Here is a 19,986-nt window from a genome sequence, read left to right on the forward strand (position 1 = left end):
GAGATCTGTGAAGGAAATGAGTGGTTGACACGACCTTTTATCTGATAGTGCTCAGTCGTATTTTAATTTAAAATCTGGAATGCTGTTAAGGGTACAAACCCAGCATAATGTTAGTAAGAATGTCCCATTCTTAAAAAAATAAAATAAAATAATAATAACAATAATAAAAAAAAGTCTCCAAGGTTACTGAAACTTTTTTCAACCAATCAGATTTCAATGGAATAACCTCATATAAATATTTTGTTTGCTTGTTTTTAAATAAAAATTTAACACAAAACCCACAAAACAATAGAAATACTCATTTCTTCTATAAAAATGATTATATTCAGAAACTAAAATTTGATAAGGCTTTTATTTTAGAAAATGTATTATTTTTTCTGCAGTAAACAGCAGTATGGTTAAAAGTAAGGGAGCTTTTTATTAGCTATGTACCATTCAACAATTATATGCGTCCTTCTAATTGATATTCTAAGTGCCAGTGTCAGAATAGATGTCATTGGCCCCTCTACTAGCTCTCATCTTCCTTTTCTATGCTGAGTTTATTAGCTACCCTATACAGTTGTACAGTAAAGTGCTATCAGTTTATACATAGCTGTGTGCAGCAAAGGAAATCCACAAATCCCCAAATCAAATAATACATAAAGACAAATCACTTTCTCCTGCAACTTAGGAAGTACCATGAACACGTGTATTTAGTATGAATAGGAAATCACATAGAGCTCTGGTTTAGAAATAAATTTATTTTGAAACATTACTGTTGTCCATACTCAAGACAAAAGTGAAGAAATGCTGATACATAGAAGTGTAACTGTATTTATTATTTGATTTGTGGGTTTTATATATATTTTGTATTTTATATCCGTAGATTAGATTAGATTAGATTAGATAAAGATAGATAGAGATAGAGATAGATGATATAGATTTAATTAAAGAACTGAAACAGAAAAATGGGCTGAAAGATAAAGTAAATTCTGTTGGGAAGCACATTTAGGGCAAGAAAAGAACTATCCTGACAGTTTAGTCACAAAAACAAACAAACAAACAACAACAACAACAACAACAACGACAACAACAACAACAACAAAAAAAAACATAAAAAGGCAGGAGTGGAAACTCTACAAATTTCTGTTTGTTTTTTGTTGTTGTTGTTTGTTTGTTTGTTTGTTTGTTTATCCACACATAAGAGACAACAATGCTGTTTGCGATACATACATTCATGACCCATACCTACACCAATGGAAAAGCCATAATTTGGGGTAAGACTGTAAGCCCCAGGACCTATGGATAGTTACGGGCAGCAGGACAGTGTTCTGTGCTGAGAGGAAATACATGTTGGCTTAGGTCTTCATACCAGCAACAACTCTGTCTCATGTTTGTCAAAAAATCTGGCAATGCTTTCCCCTTGAAGATGGGCTGAGCTCCTACATATTTGTGAAATGCAGGCAACCAGATTGCTCACTGTGTATTGATGCATTTCAGTAATTGTATTTCTGTAATGAGTTTTAGTATTAGCATTAAATAGTACATAGTTGGCACTATAGAGCATAGTCAATTAAAGGAGGCTCCAGATAAAACAGAAACGTTCATTAATTTCAGAGTTGAGAATACAGAATAAAAAAATAAGTTCTGTAGACCAAATCTGATGTGCAGCAAGTGCTGCAGCTTTGATCAAGTCTAAAGTGAGTGCTTCAAGATTGGATGGGAAGTGGGGAAAATATATGTATATTATTTAACTGGAGATAGGAAGAAGTCGACCAATGTCAGGGTCTCTCCTGTTTTCTGCTTGAGGAGGATTTGAAGTGACATATTTAGAGTATAGCACATAGACAAAAAAAAATGCTTCCTGTTATTCATGACAATCTGGCAAACAATTTTTGCTGAAAATGAGTAGCATGGAGAGGGACAAAGGTGTTTTCATTGAGTAAGAATCTATAATGAATGTTCTCATTATATGTTTTTAAATTTGTGAGTAAAAGAAGCACATTGTGAGTAGGAGGTACTTCTTATCGTCAAGGTGAGAGGTGTGCACAGTTTGCCTTGGATATCTGTAGCTCAGACAATGACAGTGGAAAATAATTTTGATATTATGAATTGTTTCATTTGATATTTTTTTTTTCTTTACTGGAGAGATCTGAGGAAATATCTGTATTTCCAGATAAGAAAACACAGAGCCAAGGTCCTGTGTCTCTTTTTCAAGAGAGGGATCAGTTTGTTTTTCAAGTATGGAAGAGGATGGAGGAAGAGGAAGGTATGATAAAGCAAGAACATGATAATGTAAACTGTATACATTTTATAGTAGACAGTACGAAATTTACTGCAAAACTTGTAAATAGATTTTGTTGGAGAGCAGGGACAGCTTTTGAATCACAACAAGCAGATCATGGCCTACTGCACACAGCAGGCTGGGTCATGCTCTCCCTGCTTTCAGCATCAGTCTAGAAGCATTAAAGGGAGGGGAGGTCTGATTAATCTCTCAGTCTAGCTAATCCATCCATCCATGGATAATCAAGAGTTGACTGCAAGGTTAAAGAAAGAAAATAACACGTGGAGTACTTGAAGTGAACAAGTGGATACAAGTATCTGTCCAAAAGGTAAATTTCCCCATACATCACCATATCTTACCCATTTCTGTAGCTGCCTTTCACTTTCAAAGCCAAACCCATTCATTCTATCCGAAAACTACACAGGCTGAAGGGAAGGTACTCCCTTCTGTACTGGTTTTGTCATTCTTTTCTGTGGCTATTATGATCTTTATGACTGCGTCTGTACCCAATTAATGCCTTTCTACTTGTGCTGAGGAACATAGCCTGCTTTTCCTCCTCAAAATGTAAAACTATCTGCTACGTTCTTCATTCACACAAAGCTGTGAGTTATGATGATAGACAGACAGTTGCGCAGAACTACAGGAGGTGTTCCATGTTTTTGGAGAATTAAGGGGTCGGTGAGCAAAGCAAGCAGCAGCAGCAATGACATTCTGGCACGTCAGGAGCCTGTCCTGTGCTCACCACTGCGCTGTGTAGGTGCTGTCAGACTGCCGTTACGTGATATTTCAGTACCACGTACATTTGCTGTCCCATGGGCAAGAAGACTCAGCTTACTCAGCAAACTTCTACTTGCTTTAAAATCTTTTTAAAAGTGAAAGAAGCCACTGAGAATATGAAAAAGTATATAGTCCAAATACCTCCATGCAGCTACTGGGTTAGTTTGTCAGCTCCCCCAATTTCTCTTATTTTCTCATCACTCAAGCTACTTTTCCTCATCATGAAGTACTTATGCCCTTCTTGACATACTGTGATTTCAGGGATACAGCTTTGTCACCTGGCCAGATAGCAGTGTTACACGGCTTACAAAAATGGGTCCAGAAGAGCATCCACTGACCCATACCAGGAACCCACCCAGCACGGTGCAGCGCTACAGGCTACACCAGATGAAGCCCCAAAACAGCTTTCTCCTAACTTTTTGAGACACTCTGCACAAGTTAGTGAAGTAATGTCTGAGCCATGCTCGGTGTTTGAACCCTACTCAATTTCTGGATTACCACATGCTGAGCCAAACAAGAGGCTTCTGCACACAGTGGGCTAATCCTGTAAACTCATCCTTGGTCTAATAAACCTAGTGCCGACTCTTTAGTGAAGCTCGGATCCTGCTGTTTATTTATTTATTTATTTATTTTCCTGTTGGACGCAGTCATCAAAGATTTCTTATCAGTTTGGATAAAACCAGAAGCTTGTCTGGGACTGATGAGTTTTCCTCCCATACCTGGGAGTGCTACCCTGTGCCCACCACCCATCAGTCCAGAGGAAATGGTCTCTTCTGGCACCCCACTTCTTGCAGCTTACACTTGCTGTTGTTTTCTGGAGTACCCAGGTAGGATAACAGATAAGGATGACTATACAAGCATAAAATGTGACTAACATGGTATTGGACAGATCTGCACAAGGGAAGAGACTGGTCATTCTATGCCTACTATTTCTTACTCTCACAGAGAACCATGTGCAGCCCTATATCAAAGCCAGACATTTCCCCTTCCTTCTGCTCAAAATATTTTCCCTTTTTATTGTGAGACGGAGAGAAAGCTATTACAGTACTAACCACACAGTGGTGCTAAATAGCATTTTGGATCATTTGTTCAGCAGAATATAATGAAATCTATTCCAATTTGAAAATATGTAAATAGCACAAGAGTAGTAGTAATCAGGCTTATATTGGATCATAGCATGAAAATAAATTAGCAACCCAAATGAATTACTTAAGATGTGTACCTTATATAGCATTGGCTGGTTGTGCCTGTTTAATGTCTGAGATACAGTAAACAAGCTTTTGCAACCCACAGTTCACTTAGAGTGTTGAAAAGAACAGTTTGTCTTTTGCAATTTTTGTCAGAAAATATTCCTTCTACCAAATCTAAACATAGTCCAAGGAGTATTCAGTTTTCTCAATTTTGATACAGAAATATCTCCATGTTTTCTTGCATAACAACAGAATAAAAAAACATCTATACAGTGACTGACAGTTTCTGGCTGCAAGAAAATTTTCAGGAGAAATAAAAGCAAACTTTATAAAGGACAAAGATGGACTTAAAATGGCTCAATGCTAAATAACTGTACTACGTACAATGTCAGAGTATGTGTGATACAGAAAGAAGCACAAATTTGCTTTTAAAGCATGTGGCACATTTTATTAATGGTTTTGACTGAATATTACATACAATTTATAATTCATAGTGTTGGTCCTATTCATTCACTGACTCTGATTTAAAGAAGTACTTAAGTACATACCTAATGTAAATATTTACATAATCCCACAAAGTCAAATCAATGTTTTGAACACCTTGTAATGTGAAATCATTTCTGTGCAGGCAGATGAATAACTCTGTTGCAGGCTTGTACAGTATAGGTCACATGCACTTTAATAGGTTTCTACAGACTTGTGAATGTCCAGCACTTCTGAAAATCTGAGAACTGGAGAACAAGTCCTATGAGGAGCGGCTGAGGGAGCTGGGCTTGTTCAGCCTGGAGAAAAGGAGGCTCAGGGACGACCTTATCGCTCTCTACAGGTACCTCAAAGGAGGCTGTAGCGAGGTGGGGGTTGGTCTATTCTCCCACGTGCCTGGTGACAGGACGAGGGGGAATGGGCTTAAGTTGCACCAGGGGAGTTTTAGGTTGGATCTTAGGAAGAACTTCTTTACCGAAAGGGTTATTAGACATTGGAACAGGCTGCCCAGGGAAGTGGTGGAGTCACCATCCCTGGAAGTCTTCAAAAGACGTTTAGATGTAGAGCTTAGGGATATGGTTTAGTAGGGCCTGTTAGTGTTAGGTCAGAGGTTGGACTCGATGATCTTGAGGTCTCTTCCAACCTAGAAATTCTGTGATTCTGTGATTCTGTAACTGCAACCCATAAAAATACATCTGTGCTATTATTACAAGTGTAGAGAATTATAAACTGAGTTAACAGTAGCTTTAAGAATCTGCACTGGTTTTGATTAATTTGCGATCTAGCATGGAACTCAGGTGGATGGATTTTGGATAATTCCAAAATTTCTTAAAACACTTAACCATTTAAAGATTAGTGAATGGGACTTTTTCCTTGAAAAAAAAAAAAAAAAAAAGAAAAAAAAAAAAAAAAAAAGGGGGCAATATGCAGGGGCTGTATAAAGGTATTCTTTGCTGGAGGATCCATGTAATGGGTTTATCTTCTTTCCATGCTCCTGCATAGAACACAGCTGGAGTTCCCTGACCTGCACAGCCTGTCACTGGTCTCCAGGCTCATTGTGATGAAGAAGATTAAGGAGGGATTAGGATTTGATTTTTTTTTTTTTTTTTAATTTTTTCTCCTATTCAGTGACAAAGTTCTAGCATTTACATATGACAACATCAACTGACATCAATTACAGGATCCTTCTGCTATTGTAGAAGCACCCTAAGGTTTCCAAAATGTTGTATATTATTACTGAAGAGACTGAAAAAATTTAGCAAAATACAAGTAAAGTATCTGCATATAGCATTTGTCGTGTCATTTATCCCTTCCCCCTACTCAAATTCTAGGTCAATTAGATTTATAGTTCCCCATTAAGCAGCCTCAAAAGTGACCAAACATTTTGCCTGTTCTGGCCCTTAGATAACTGTATGAGGGTAATTCATATGTGGATGCTCTTCACTGGTAACACATATTATATGCATGCTGTTTGAGTATGCATTGCTAATTTGAATATTTTTGCCTATACAGTCTGATATGTATATACATTAATCATAAGTATTGAAAACCTCCATTGCAGTGGATAAAAACAAAGAGCACAGCTGAGGCTTAGGACCAACCCAGGCAGAACTAAATCCTATCAAAAATCTACACTCGATGCTCAAATATTTATTTCTCAATGGCTCCCACTAATTGCCATTTCCACCTGGCAGTGCATCCTGGGGGGCACGCAGCTGCTAAGCCTTACTGCTCCAAATGGAGCTATTTTTGAGTCATCTTCGCAGAGGGGAAAAGGCTATTAGAATCATTTTTAAAAACAAAAGGGATTTTGCAATTTCAAAAAAGAAGAAGAAGCAGCAGTACATTTAAGCTTTTGGTCAAAATGGAAAGGTGGGAGGGGATGGGATGAAGAACATGTCTCATTGGTGAATAACTTCACATGGGTATCCCAGTTTCCATCTTGTGTTACTAAAAATAGCAAAACAGTAAGTGATAGGACATCATCTGCTCCTTTAATGCACCCATGGATAATTTACTATTTCCCAGGTCAAGAGGCTGGGGCCAGGATTTCCACCATTAGAAAGAATATAAGGCAAATACAGCTCCATGCCCAGAGTTGAGGGAAATTTCAGCACCTAAATTCTAACTGTTCATTGCAACTAAAGCTTCTTATTTTCTAAACCTTATCTTAATATGAACATCCAGAGTCCTTACTCCCTTGTAAGTGTTGTTTCCCAGATGTGCTTATTTTACAAAAATCACACCCACAAACATGAGCTGTCTATAATGCATAGCCTGGCCTCTCAAAGTGAGCTGTTGGTTCAGTCTTGTTGATCATTGGTGTAGATGTGCATACATGGGCTCAGAAGCTAGCCGTTGGTTAAAATGGGACTGCCCCTACTTTGGACCTCTCTTGCTGAGTACTTTAATCACCCCCTTCCAAATAATGTCTATTCTTTCCATCTTTAAAGTCAATAAACTCAGTAATCTTGATTTTTTTTTTAATTATTGTTATTTTTTTAGTACGCTAAAGCAGCTGAAATGCAGTGTGCATCTGAAAAGCATCCATATCAGACACTGGAAGTAGGATGTGAGTTTGCGATCATTTGGCACTCACCCACCCCAAGGAAGATCTCCATTCACTCAAATACTGAACAGCAATTTTATTATAAAATAATGACAACATTAAAACATTCAAAATAAAATGTTTAAAAATTAAAATGAAATATATGATCCCAAACATAAAATATTGTTCTTTGATAGCATGCACTGAGCTGGACAATTTCTCTCATGGTTTTAGGAGGAAAATTTCCCATAAAAGACAAATTATACTTTCTAGACAGAGATAAGAATTACTCTTCCACCATTAATACAGATATTATTTGTGAACAGTCATACTTGACTGCATATGAAATGAAGCACTAAATTCCAATTTCTTTTAAGACTAAGATCATAAACAAGGATTCCAATAAAGTTAAAAATTACTGTGTGTTACTCACTATGTACAATTGCACAATATTTAATTATCTTACCCAGTTTCTCGCTTAAGCCATATGTACATGCACCCCATCTGTGCCACATACCTTTTTCAGTTTGATGACTCCTTCCTGGGTGTTCTCATCTGTTGTGATGTCAAACAAGTTTCCTCCATCTCCTGGAACTATGTTGTACTCAATCTCTGCATTTTTCCCAAAATCAGGATCCACAGCTCTGATCCTTCCAATAGCAGAACCAACGTGAGAGGATTCGGGCACTTTCAAATGGAAGATACCTGTGAGGAAGAGGTAAATGCAATTCTTGAGATTTTTTGATAAGTAATGTAGCATGTCTGATTAAAAACATGGAGCCTGTGAAAAATGAACAGACTTAAATAATCCAATTAAATGATGAGATCAAAACAACAACAGATTAGAAGATATGCATGCTTTACCCACCTAACGTGTTAATTTCTTCTACATGCTAGATCCTGACCAATACAGCCGTAAGGGTCTTAGCAATTCTCTCTCTTGATATCTGTCTGTCTTTCTATATATTACGCATATGGTTGACTAGTTTAATTTAAATTCTACCTATAGATAGAAAGTTTATATGCATTTTCTTTCTTCTATGTTTAACACAATTTAAGTATCTGAATTTTTATTTTGTTTGAGAAAACATGTCTATGCATCTCACAGTAGTTGAAAGGAAAAAAAAAAAAAAAAAAGTAAAAAGAGTTTCCACCCATTACTGTAATACTCAGTATTGTAATTACATGTACAATTCCTTGTGGGGGGAGATATAAAGAGCGTTGTTTAGACATCAGCCACCAGAGGGTGCTCGTATTAAAATTTCATAGGCAAACAAATTTCCAGCTCTGCACACTTTTATTTTCAGCTTATTTACTGATAGTAGTGATAAAACTTAAAAACAGTCTGAAAAGCACACACTTTATTAAGAAGCATCACCACTAATGTGTGAGGCAAAGTGGTTTCATTCAGGAAAACTGCAACGTTGCAAAAGTGCTGGACATACTAATTGAAACATCTAGACGAAAAGGCCTTGAGTACTTTGAGCCAGCCTTGAGTTCAGTGCCATCCCTGAGTGTATTACATCCTGCTCTTCCTTGCCCCGCCAGCTGCATGTTTCCTTGTCCCGGGCTTCCTCCAGCTCTGTCTTGTCAGCAAAGTATCAGCAAAGGCTTTCTCTGCTCCCTACCATGAGTAGTCAGGAGGATATTGTCTCCTCTTTTTCAGTAGCCCAGCACCTGTGACTAGTGGGGACATGCTAGGGGGACGTCTCAGAGATTTCTGAGCAATTCAGAAATTGGTAGCAATTCAGTCCTAGGTTCCAGGACACGGCTCTGAGAAGAGGTGTATCTCCTAACAGAGGATCAGATGACTGTCACATCCCGCTGCTGAATTAAACAGCAGACACTGCTCCCTGTTGTTTCCTCCTTACAATGCAAGCTGCATCAGCATTTTCAGCTTCCCAGTACTTCCGTGATGGAAAAAAATGACATCTGCTGGATTATGAGCAAACCGCTTTTTGTGAGCTGGTAGTTTGGACTGTGTTACCTGTTACCTGTTTCATTACCCTGAAAAAAAATGAACTTTATTTGCTTCCTCTCCATGCCCATCAGTGTGCAAAGCATATCTGAAGGCAAAACTTGCTTTATTTGTGTAAGAAGATCCCTGCAAGTAAAGTCTGCTTATGTCAGATCCTCATTTGGACATTATCATGTATGGCTTTGTAGCATTTATTGATTGAGTGACTAAAGATTGTGTAATTATCATTTTGCCATTTTATTCCAAGATAATATAATACATGACCTTTTGCATCTTCTTCTTGTTTTAACCACTGGAAAGGAGCACCACAATGTACAATATTATCAAGACTGAGTATGCTCAGCTATTTCTTAGTAGTGCTTCAATGACTGAGGAAATAATATAATTTTAACAAGGTATGCAGGACACAATCACAAATACTTCTGATATATAACATCATTTGCAAATATGCTTATTACTGGATCTCTGCTATGTAGGTTTTTCCGAAGAGATGGAAGAAAAGGGATCCATGAGGGCTTTGCCTACACTTGAATCTCTTTACATTTCCACAACAGTTCCAGCCCTGGTGCCCATGTCTTCTACAGACACTTACGCAGGATCACAGAAATCATTGCTGCAGTGTTTACTCTTTACAGCTACAATTTTGGTGAACATAAAATGTAAGAGCATAAGATTTTTTTCTTCTTTGCCCAGCTGATATATTCCTAGTGATCTGAAGAGCACTCAGGCTCATTAAAACAAACATTTCTCTATAAACTATTGCACCTGGCTGTACAGCATATGGGACTTAGATGAAGTCAAAGAAACACTACATTACTTATTTCAGGTTGTTTAGGCCTGTATCAGTTATTTTCAATGGCTTGGTATTTCATCACTTCCAGAAATTCAACAGCAATAAAGATGGGGTCATTCAGATCAATTTGAAACCCTGAAGTAATCTTCAACTCTGCCAGAATCAGATCTCTGAAGATGTAGTATGTAATTACAGTGCCAGCCTCCTCCTGTAATAGCACCTTCACAGCATACGGGAACTGCTAATGGTGCTACTTTAACAACATACTTTTGGAATAAAATAAATGAGAACAAACAATGCATATTGTTGCCAGATCAGGGAAAAACTTCAATGGGATATAATGTTTAGCATGAAAACTTTTTTCTTTTTTTTTCTTTTTTTTTCTTTTTTTTTCTTTTTTTTCTTTTTTTTTTTTTTTTTTCAGAAAATAGTCTTTGTAAAGAAAAGAGGCTGTTGGAAGTGTTCAATACATGCTGTATATGAAACATACCAGAGAGACAGTTTTGTAGATATTTATTTTTCTGTCTTCAGAAGATGGTACTTATTGCTGTGCTAGTTTAACATTATTCAATTTTTAATGCCCATTTTGCCTATATAGACTACTAGGTCATTTTGCTTTTGAGGTGCATTGAAACAAACCTGAGTAACAGTCTTTTGTTCACAAAGGTCCTGAAAAACTTGTTATCTTCTAGGAATGATGGGACAAGAAGCGTGGACAAATGTGTGCAGCAACTGCTCAAACATTTCTGTCAAATTTTGCAGATTCTTCCACATGATTTCTCTACTTACAAGATCTTTTCTTCTAGTTCCATAAATCTCTTTTTTTATGTGTTTGTTAAGTTTGGTGCTGGCTTTCTAAAGGATGATTTATATGGGATGTACCAAAGGAGCAAGCCCTTACTTCGCTCAGACTGCACTAAGAAACTGGACTCTGCAAGTAGTTACACTTTCACAATTTCATCAAATTTCATTGCATGCATGTCTGAATATTTTTACATATAGGCAAAAAACTGGCAATGTGTATTACCTGGTCAAGATTTTTCACTTTGCTATCAAAGGAATCTTAAGAAAAAATAACAAATTTTAAATACTATTTTTAGGACCAAAGCTCACATGCCTGTTGACATGCTTAACTTAATAAGAAACATTTAAATTTCACCAATACACTACCAAGAATCCAAAACTAGAGAAACACAGTGATTACATAGCTTAAGACCAGCATTTAGACATTCCCTTACAAATCCCATGTAGTGCCCTACGTGACTCAAGCTGTGAGACTTGCATGGAGTTTTAGGTTGAGCAGTATCAATGAGGATGATAAAAATAAATGAGTGATGATGCTGTTGAAGCTTTTAGGCTGAAATGACTGATTGGGATTATTACTGAGCCCCAAAAGCATTCAGGAAGCTGAAGTGGAGGTGAACTAACAACTAATATACGCCACTGCACGGTTTCTAAAATTCAGACAGTTCCAAAGAGCTTAGTGGGAAGAAATCAAAGGTAAGTGACAGGTAATCAGTCATACTGACTGAAATTCAGCACACATTTACAGTTCTTTTGACATGACTAGATTACTTCTAGTTCTTAAGGCTCAAAAGCTGTTCTGGGGCTTGATTTTCACTTACAAAGGTGTTTGTTTTTTTTTGTTTCTCCACACCTGCAGTTTATGGGTATACCATCACTTACCAGAAAGGTTTTCAATTCTGATGAGAATAAGAAATAAAAACCATCATTACATCTCATCAGTAGAAGAACCATTAGGAAGTAACCCAGGTTATCATCTAAGGATGTCAGCTAAATGCATAATGGCCTTCAAGCAAACAGCTGTAAATCTTATCTGAGCTTTTTTCTAATCTGTCACTATATACATACTGAGTGCACATAAGATTATTCTCCCATTTCTTTGTCCATATTTTTTTAGTTCTTCTTTAAAATACTGCATTGCAATTAATCATGATAACACTTTATAGTTATAGCCTACAGCACTGAAATCCAATCATTTATTTCTCTTTGATCAAAACCCTTAATGTTTTCTCAGGAAAAAGAAAATCAATAATGTATATTATAACATTAAAAACTTTGCTAAGCTTAAGATCAAAATTAAGCCAAATAGGAAGAAAAATTTTCCTTTAGCAAGAAAACTCACATGAATACTAGAGCAATTGTTAGCTTAAATTACCAAGGCATTTCAGTTTTTATTCTGGGTAGGTCATAAAGGCACTGATTTCTGTCTGTTTTAGGAATAATCCCAAACCAGTAGTTCATGTTTACCTGCTGGTGTTTCAGCAGTAGTATAATAGCCAAAACAAAGGATACTCTACCTGCAGACAGTATACAGGCATACTCAGTATACTTAACCTGTTATACCAGCTACTGCTAATGTTGTGGCATCTGATGTGCATGCTCCTAACACAGGGAAGATGTGATAGTACAACAGTGAGATGTACCAGTGCCTTTCCTCACATGCCCTGCAGAAGGCTGGGAAGAGAAAGGACACCTTGTGCTCTGGTGCATGTCATACATGACCTGGCACAGGCAGATAGAGTATTGGTTAGGGCAAGGCTTCTCCCATTGCCGAAAATAGTGCTCTGAACTAGGCTTATGACTTCATTAGATATAGCATAGCCAGTCTTAAAAATACCTTGTTCTCTGCTCATAACTAGCATGATCTACATCTCTCTAGACTGTACACTTTTAAAACCTGCTGAGGTCCTGGATGTTTAAGGCTCCCCAGTACTTCAAGTTAAAATGAGTAGAATAAACAGCCCTTTGGAGTCTGATCCTGCCCAAGGTGTGGGTGATCTACATGATGGAGCTTCCCCACAGCTGGCAGCTCTTGAGCGAGGACCCTGCAAGCCCCTCAGGTGAGCTAGCAGATTGACTTCCTGAGGCTGTCCTCTTCCCTCCCTAAAGGAAAAGAAAAATCCACTGTAGCTGGTATTGTTGTTTTGTGTACTGAAAAGAAAAAACAAAAAACAAAACAACAACAACAACAAAAAACAGTTTAATCATTTGCTTTTTTTTTTTTTTTTTTCCCCCCACTGAAAATCTGTGGACAGAAAGGAATCTAAAAACAAACCTACACGCTTCATTATTCCACAGGGAATACATAATATCCGCCAACATAGAGCTAGCATTCAGGAAATAGGAAATGCCAGTTATTTTCTCAGCTGAGGATCTTCAGATCCACAGATTCTTCTTCAAAATAGTGCTGGATGCAGCAAAGACAAAAGAATACTCTGTTTAAAAGAAAAAGTTGGAAATAATTCTTGAAAAAGTTTTTCTGGAGCCAAAGAGCCTGTGGTATGACTGCCCTAACACCCAGGCATTAATAATACTTAGTTTTGTTTCACAAATCTTAAATTATCTTCTGCACGATGGCACAGTTTTAATGGGAGAAAAAGAAAATGTTCGTTTCTAGAACTTCCTTATGGTTGTAATTAAGGGTTTCTCCTGAATAACATGGAAGTGAACTCTGACACACTGAAGAGACCAAATGAAGATCCTATTTTAATCATTTTGTAGTAACTATTTTAATCATTATGGAAGAAAGATACCACCATTATTACTACCCCTTCCCCTTTTGCTCTAAACAAGAGCAACAGCTTAATGTTTATTTGTGCAGGTCTGACTTTCTCAGTGCATTTATATGCTAGAAGATGTGCTACCGGGATCTCATAGGGCATATGAGTAAAAGTACTTTTGGATGACCTGTTTCATTGTATATCACCACCAACAAAGAAATGTTCTGCTAATATGCAGTCTACTGTGATTGAGAAATTATTACCAAACAAGAAAAATCAGTAAAAAAGGTCAAAATAGAAGGAGAACTATCATTTATTTTTTCAGTATATTCTAGAGGCTTGAATCAAATGTTTTTTTAACTAAGTTATACAGTGGTTATAAAGAACTACCAAGGTGTAGAATGATTTACAGATAGAAGAAGTTTTCAGGAGGAAATATTTTCCCTTTTCCAGAACCCCAGCCAGCATGTAATTGGCATTTATCATTTATGTCTATTGATAATATTCCAGTGATCACACTGTCACCATGAAATAAATCAATACACTTATTTCCCCTATAAAAATTTAAATTGCATGATATATGTGAAATGTTAACATGAGAAAAAGTATATTGCTGAAGATGGGACACAGAGTTTGTAATGCTCTGCTTAACATCTCTGCTTCTTTAACATCTTGCAGGAGCTTTTTGATACTACTCTGGCACAAAATATAATAACACAATTTTACTATAATTCATTCACTCTTAAGAATGTGGTCCAACCATTTACTTTAAAATCTAAGCCAAGTGCTCTAAATCATTGGTACTGGAAGAATCATTTTTCTCTCCATCAAGTAAGGAAATTAGGCCCCTATTTTTTGTCCTCTGAGTCACGCCTAAGTTACATGAATAAATTCATCTAAACAAAATATGTTCCACATCTGTATTAATCAGAAGACTGTTTGTGAAGCTTTTATTTGCACAAAATCATTGGGTGCATCTTCTTCAAATAGTTTTCCCTAAAAAATACATTATTTTTCTTCACCAAGTTGGCAGAGGCTAAAGCGGAAAATGTTTATTTTTAAAGATAAAAATGAGAAATCTTCACATACAAGTACAAAATAGATTGTTGTTCTTTGTTTTAGGTTTTGGTTTACTGTGTGCAGTTTCCTTGAAATATCTGTGATTTAATGTGTGACCAAAAGTAATGATACAATGGGATGGTAATTGGTATCATGCTTGATGTCTCTTATTCTTTATAATCACAGAATCACAGAATAGTTTGGATTGGAAGGGACCTTAAGGATCATCCAGTTCCAACCCCCTGCCATGGGCAGGGACACCTCCCACCAGTCCAGGTTGCCCAAAGCCCCATCCAGCCTGGCCTTGAACACCTCCAGGGATGGGGCACCCACAGCTTCTCTGGGCAGCCTGTGCCAGCGCCTTACCACCTTCAGAGTAAATAATTTCTTTCTTGTATCTAGTTTAAATCTACCCTCTTTGATTTTAAAACCATTCCCCCTTGTCCTCTCCCTACCCTCCCTGACAAAGAGTCCCTCCCCAGCCTTCCTGTAGACCCACTTTAGGTACTGGAAGGCTGCTGTAAGGTCTCCCTGGAGCCTTCTCTTCTCCAGGCTGAAAAAAACCCAACTCCCTCAGCCTGGAGGTGCTCCACCCTTCTCACAATCCTTTTGGCCCTCCTGTGGACCTATTCCATGAAGTCCATGTCTTTCCTACAGCACATATGCTCAATTTAGTAAAACTGATATTTAAAGCTTTCAATTTAAGTGCCTGAAGGTGTGACCTCTGCATAAATACTGTTGCATTTACAAGGAACTCTGTGGATGATCAGTGTTAATTTACAGATAACACTCTTGGGAGTTTTAGAAATTATGTTCATAACATCAACAAATTTGCTGTGGAAACTACTGAGAAAAAATAATGGTCTTGAGTTTGAATGAAAACTTTTAGAAGGGTTTCTCTAGAGTATTTCTGTTATTTTGTTTTTATTTTTATAGATTTAGTTATGCAAAAATTAAACTAAATATGTATTTTGGTCTCATCGGCTTTCATTTTTATATAGAAAAGAGAGTTTCAAAACAGCTTGTTATCTACAGCTCCTGCTGCTGTCAATAGCAACCTCTGAACTGTTGCAAGCACTTTAGGGGCATCTCATTTCATGCTTTTACAAGGAGTAAACACTCCTGAAAATCTGACGACAACTATGTTTGTTAGGTATTCCTGAAAATCATGAGCCTAAGCTACTGTGATGATAATTAGATAATTACATGTTTCACTTCATGTTGCACTGTAGCCTTTAAATTTTCAGGAAAAAAAAAAAAAAAAAAAAAAAAAAAAAAAAAAAAAAAAAAAAAAGCTCACCATAGTTAGAAGCAGAAAGGCGGTGTTGATTTCTTACTTGGACATAAGGCCTCAGGGAAACAGACAGATGCTGCTAGAAATGATAGTGACAGAGTAAGTGACACTGTCATCTGCAAGTCACTTTGCAACCAATTCTTCATGTATTGCAAGGTGACCCCACACTGTTATATCTGTAGCCCTGGCTACTCTTCAGTATCAAAGAGCAAGTGGAAATGCATAATGCTTTTGGGCAGTCCCAAGGTTACCTTAGATAATTTCATTCGTTGGATCTAAATACTCTCTGTGTTTTGAATGAATAATTTCTTCCCTACTCCCCACAGAAAACACACAGGGGTGCAATGAATATTGTGATTCCTGCCAAATGTTGTTGAATTTCTATGAACCGTATTTGTTTACACCTTCTATACAGAAAGCAGCAGATGTAAAATACAATTATTAATGATAATAATCTACTATGATGATAATGATGTGTTTAAAAATAATTGACCCATAAATCTTGCTGTTAATGATCAATTACCACTTAATCCTAATGATAAGGGGAAAATAAATTGAATAAGTGCAGACTAACAGGAGAATTTTATAAGCAGTATATTATATTTAACTTCTATCCACTGTTGTGCTCATCTGTTTTTCTTGGACTATTTCTTACTGTGCCATCAGAGCATTACATTTTACCCATTGATGAATTATATATATATATATATATATATATATATATATATATATATATATATATATATACTTAATTGGTTATGGAATAGTACCAAGACATAGCTATATTTGTTTGCTTGCTCTGCTTTGCAGCTGAGGGTTCAATCATTCTCATTTAGAGCTTTGAAGAGGTTTTATTTAATTCAGTCAGTACTCCAAATAGTCCACTAGCCTTTACATTCTTCAGAAAGTTAAAAAAATCAGTGACAGTATAAGTGTAGCAGATATAATTGAGAATTTAATGTTTTGAGATTCTATGGTAACTCAATATTTAATTCTCAGTTTTTTCTTTTTTTTTTTTTTGTTTGTTTGTTTTTTTAATATTATGCCTAAGTTGTTTTGTTTTGTTTGGATTTTTGTTTGGTTTGTTCGTTTTCTGTCATCATTCAGTCTCAAACAAATGCTTCTCTCGTGAAGATGCTTTATGATCAAGATCATGCAACAGTGACAGCTACCAAAACAAAAGAGCTTTCTAGGGAGCTTTTACTAAGAGTGCATCCACTTTCTGGGGCAAATCTGCTCAGTGAAAGTGCTTGAAGAATTCTGATGTGGAAATGAATAAGAAAGAAAAATAAGAGAAAGTTGGCAAAAATATAAACAGAAATTGAACTTTGCGTTAACTCATTCTTTATGTTGCACACACACAAATAGCATCAGATGCCTGCAAACTGTCAGGTGCTATGTCTAAAGGGAAGCTGCATGGACTTGATTGCAAATCACAAGCTCAAAAAAGCTACAACTGCACAAAGAAATTTTATTTACCCAGCTATATTCTGCAGCCCAGAAGCTAGCTGGCTGTTTCCATGCTATTAAATTCTCTTACCCACACCAAAATAGGTCAGTTTTGTGGAAAGGGATTGCAGAGGAGAGTTCCTGATCTATGCTAATGCCTCCAAAAGCCCTGCAAAAGCTTTTCTGAGAAAGCTTTATGTGATGTTGGCCAAAACCGTGCCAGGGACTGTCCTAATGTTATCAGTATCGATGATTTACATGTTCAGGAGCCCTCCCTGACACCCTCACATCTCTTTAAGTATTCAGTGTGAAACAAAATGATCTGTTGTGTACCTTTTTCTCTTAGTCTAAGTAAAAATGTCTATTCGTACTGATTATGTGGTAGTGTAGTCATTTGTATGATTAGCAGGCAAGCATGGTTAACACAGGTGGGTCAAATAGAAAGAGGATGAAAGCATCACTGTGATAACAGTGCAGTGGACATACCAAGCACAATGGAGATATAAAGAGGGATGGTTATAACCCATGATCTCAGTACAGCAAAATGCAGAGAGACTCAAAGCTGGAAGTGGTAGCTTCTAGGATAAAGGAATTTATTCTTTAACAAAGGATAGTTATGTTAGCTGCATTATTAGGGAGTTAAAACAAAAACAAAAAGCACTTGGGGAGGAGAAGGAGATGGCCATGCTGTAGTTGTAAGGTGAAAATGTGATGAAGTATTAATTTGTGCCTGAGGATAAGGCAGACAAGAGTGCATGCTGAATATTAGGATAGATAAGGCAAGGAGGAAAGAGAAAGCCAGGGGAGGGGGAGATGGAGAAGCCAATAGTGCAGAGGTATGTGATGTGGAAGGAAGCTGGATCAAAGAGGAATTACCCTAAGTCCTCCTCTGATTCGTCTAAGAGCACTGTGCAAATACTGGTCTGCTGGCATTTATTCACACACTCAATCATGCTATTTGACTATTGCTTTGCTGGTGTTAGGGCTGCAGTCAAGTGACTCGCTGGTATTACAATCCAAAATCACAATGACTACCGCATGCCTGCTGTTTTCATGATCAGTTTATGATTGCATAGGCCTGTTTCTGGACCCTTTGCATTGCTGCATTGCTGTCTTCCATCACACCTTGAAATGGTTGAGTAAAAGGTATGTTCATGCAGTTTTAGTTCATTCACAGGTAAATGCGAATCAGACTTGTTTAATATTTTCTGACCAGTAGACCAGGATTCAATTTTCACTCCCTTTCTGAGTCAAAATAAGGTCTCACTTGGTCTACTACCTAATCATTGCCTAGAGGCTAGTCTGCAATGAGTCTACCTGTAATGTGTAAATAGTTACCATTTGATATAAAATAAGTCATCAGTTGCCAGAACTGAATTAGAGCATGTTGTCTGCTTTGCAAATTCCTTAATCAATGTAAGATAGACTCATTTTAATTTTTAGAGCCAATGAAGGTACCAGTGTTGTATACCAAGCTCAGCTTTTAACAGGACTGTCAGAGAAAGCCATATTTACCTATCTAAAATGTCTATTTTATTACTGGGAGTGACCTGCATTGTATTGTTTTGAAATCTTTAAAAACATATCATCTGAACAACTTCCCTCTTGTACGCCACTCATCCAAAACAGTGGGTTATAAGATTTTTATTTTTTTTTCTTCCTGTGACCTTTTACTTGCAGTCTGCATCTGAACCTGATTTTATAGCAAAATCTTAGGCAAGGCTGGTACAAAGCGACATGAATGCAATCAGCCACATTGAGTTTACTGAGAGAAAAAAAAATGACTTGCTTTTATATAGTAAAACCAGTGCTAAGTACTGTGTGTGCAATTTCTGAGGTGCACTAAGTTTCCTAGAGATAATTGAATATATATATATATAAATAACTGTAATAAAAGTTTTCAATCCATAGTGCATGCTTAGCAATGCATAGGCCTGGCTATTCCAAATTCAGCACTTGGATTTCTTCCCTTCCAGAATATTTCTATAGTGTTTAATACTTGGAAGTAAATGTATTAAAATATTCAACTTAAAAAAAAAAAAAAAGAGAGAGAGAGAAAATAGAACAAGATAACATTTCATCTAGATTATAGAACATTCAAGTAGCACACAAAGGTTATATAACTAAGCAAAAAAAAAAAAAAAAAAAGTTCATTTTTATAAAGATGTTTTTTCTTGCAGTGAAATTCCTAAAATTGTATCAATATAGTTTTTGTTTTTGTTTTTGTTTTTTCTTTCCTGGTCCTGTCCTTTTTGCTGACTTTTGTATTTAAGATTTCTTTCCTTTGATGTCTCCATTCGATAATTTAATCAATTCTGTGAAATGCATTGTACTGGCCACTCTTGAAATCCAAATCCAACCTTGCTTTATTTAAGATGTCCTTATCAGAAAGATGAATAGTTGCATTTCTATTTTCAAGCATGTTAGCATTTCTGGAAATCAGCCATACTCTTTTATGCAAACTAGATGGATTTCTTCAGGATGCTTTTGGAAAGACCAAAGATAGCAACGAATGGCCCTTGTGATGCCTAGTCATTGCTCTGCAGCTTTTGAAACATTTTGAATAGGGTTTCCAAACAGCCCTGAGAAGTTGTCTTTTGAGAATCAGAGAGGTGCTTTTCTCGTTAT

General features: G+C 36.8%; 1 protein-coding gene across 2 annotated transcripts in view; it reads right to left on the reverse strand.

Annotated features, from left to right (window-relative positions):
• The window catches only part of CDH12 (cadherin 12), a gene marked incomplete at both ends in the record, with an annotated part of 172,330 nt that overhangs the window by 46,772 nt on the left and 105,572 nt on the right, over positions 1 to 19,986 (reverse strand). For both annotated transcript variants that reach the window (XM_084281811.1, XM_084281810.1), the window contains one exon: positions 7,779 to 7,966. In XM_084281811.1, coding sequence (XP_084137937.1) covers positions 7,779 to 7,966 — 188 coding nt within the window. The remainder of the gene's footprint in view (positions 1 to 7,778; positions 7,967 to 19,986) is intronic.

This window comes from Netta rufina (genome assembly GCF_964035555.1).
Source record: "Netta rufina genome assembly, chromosome: 2".
NCBI lineage: Eukaryota > Metazoa > Chordata > Aves > Anseriformes > Anatidae > Netta > Netta rufina.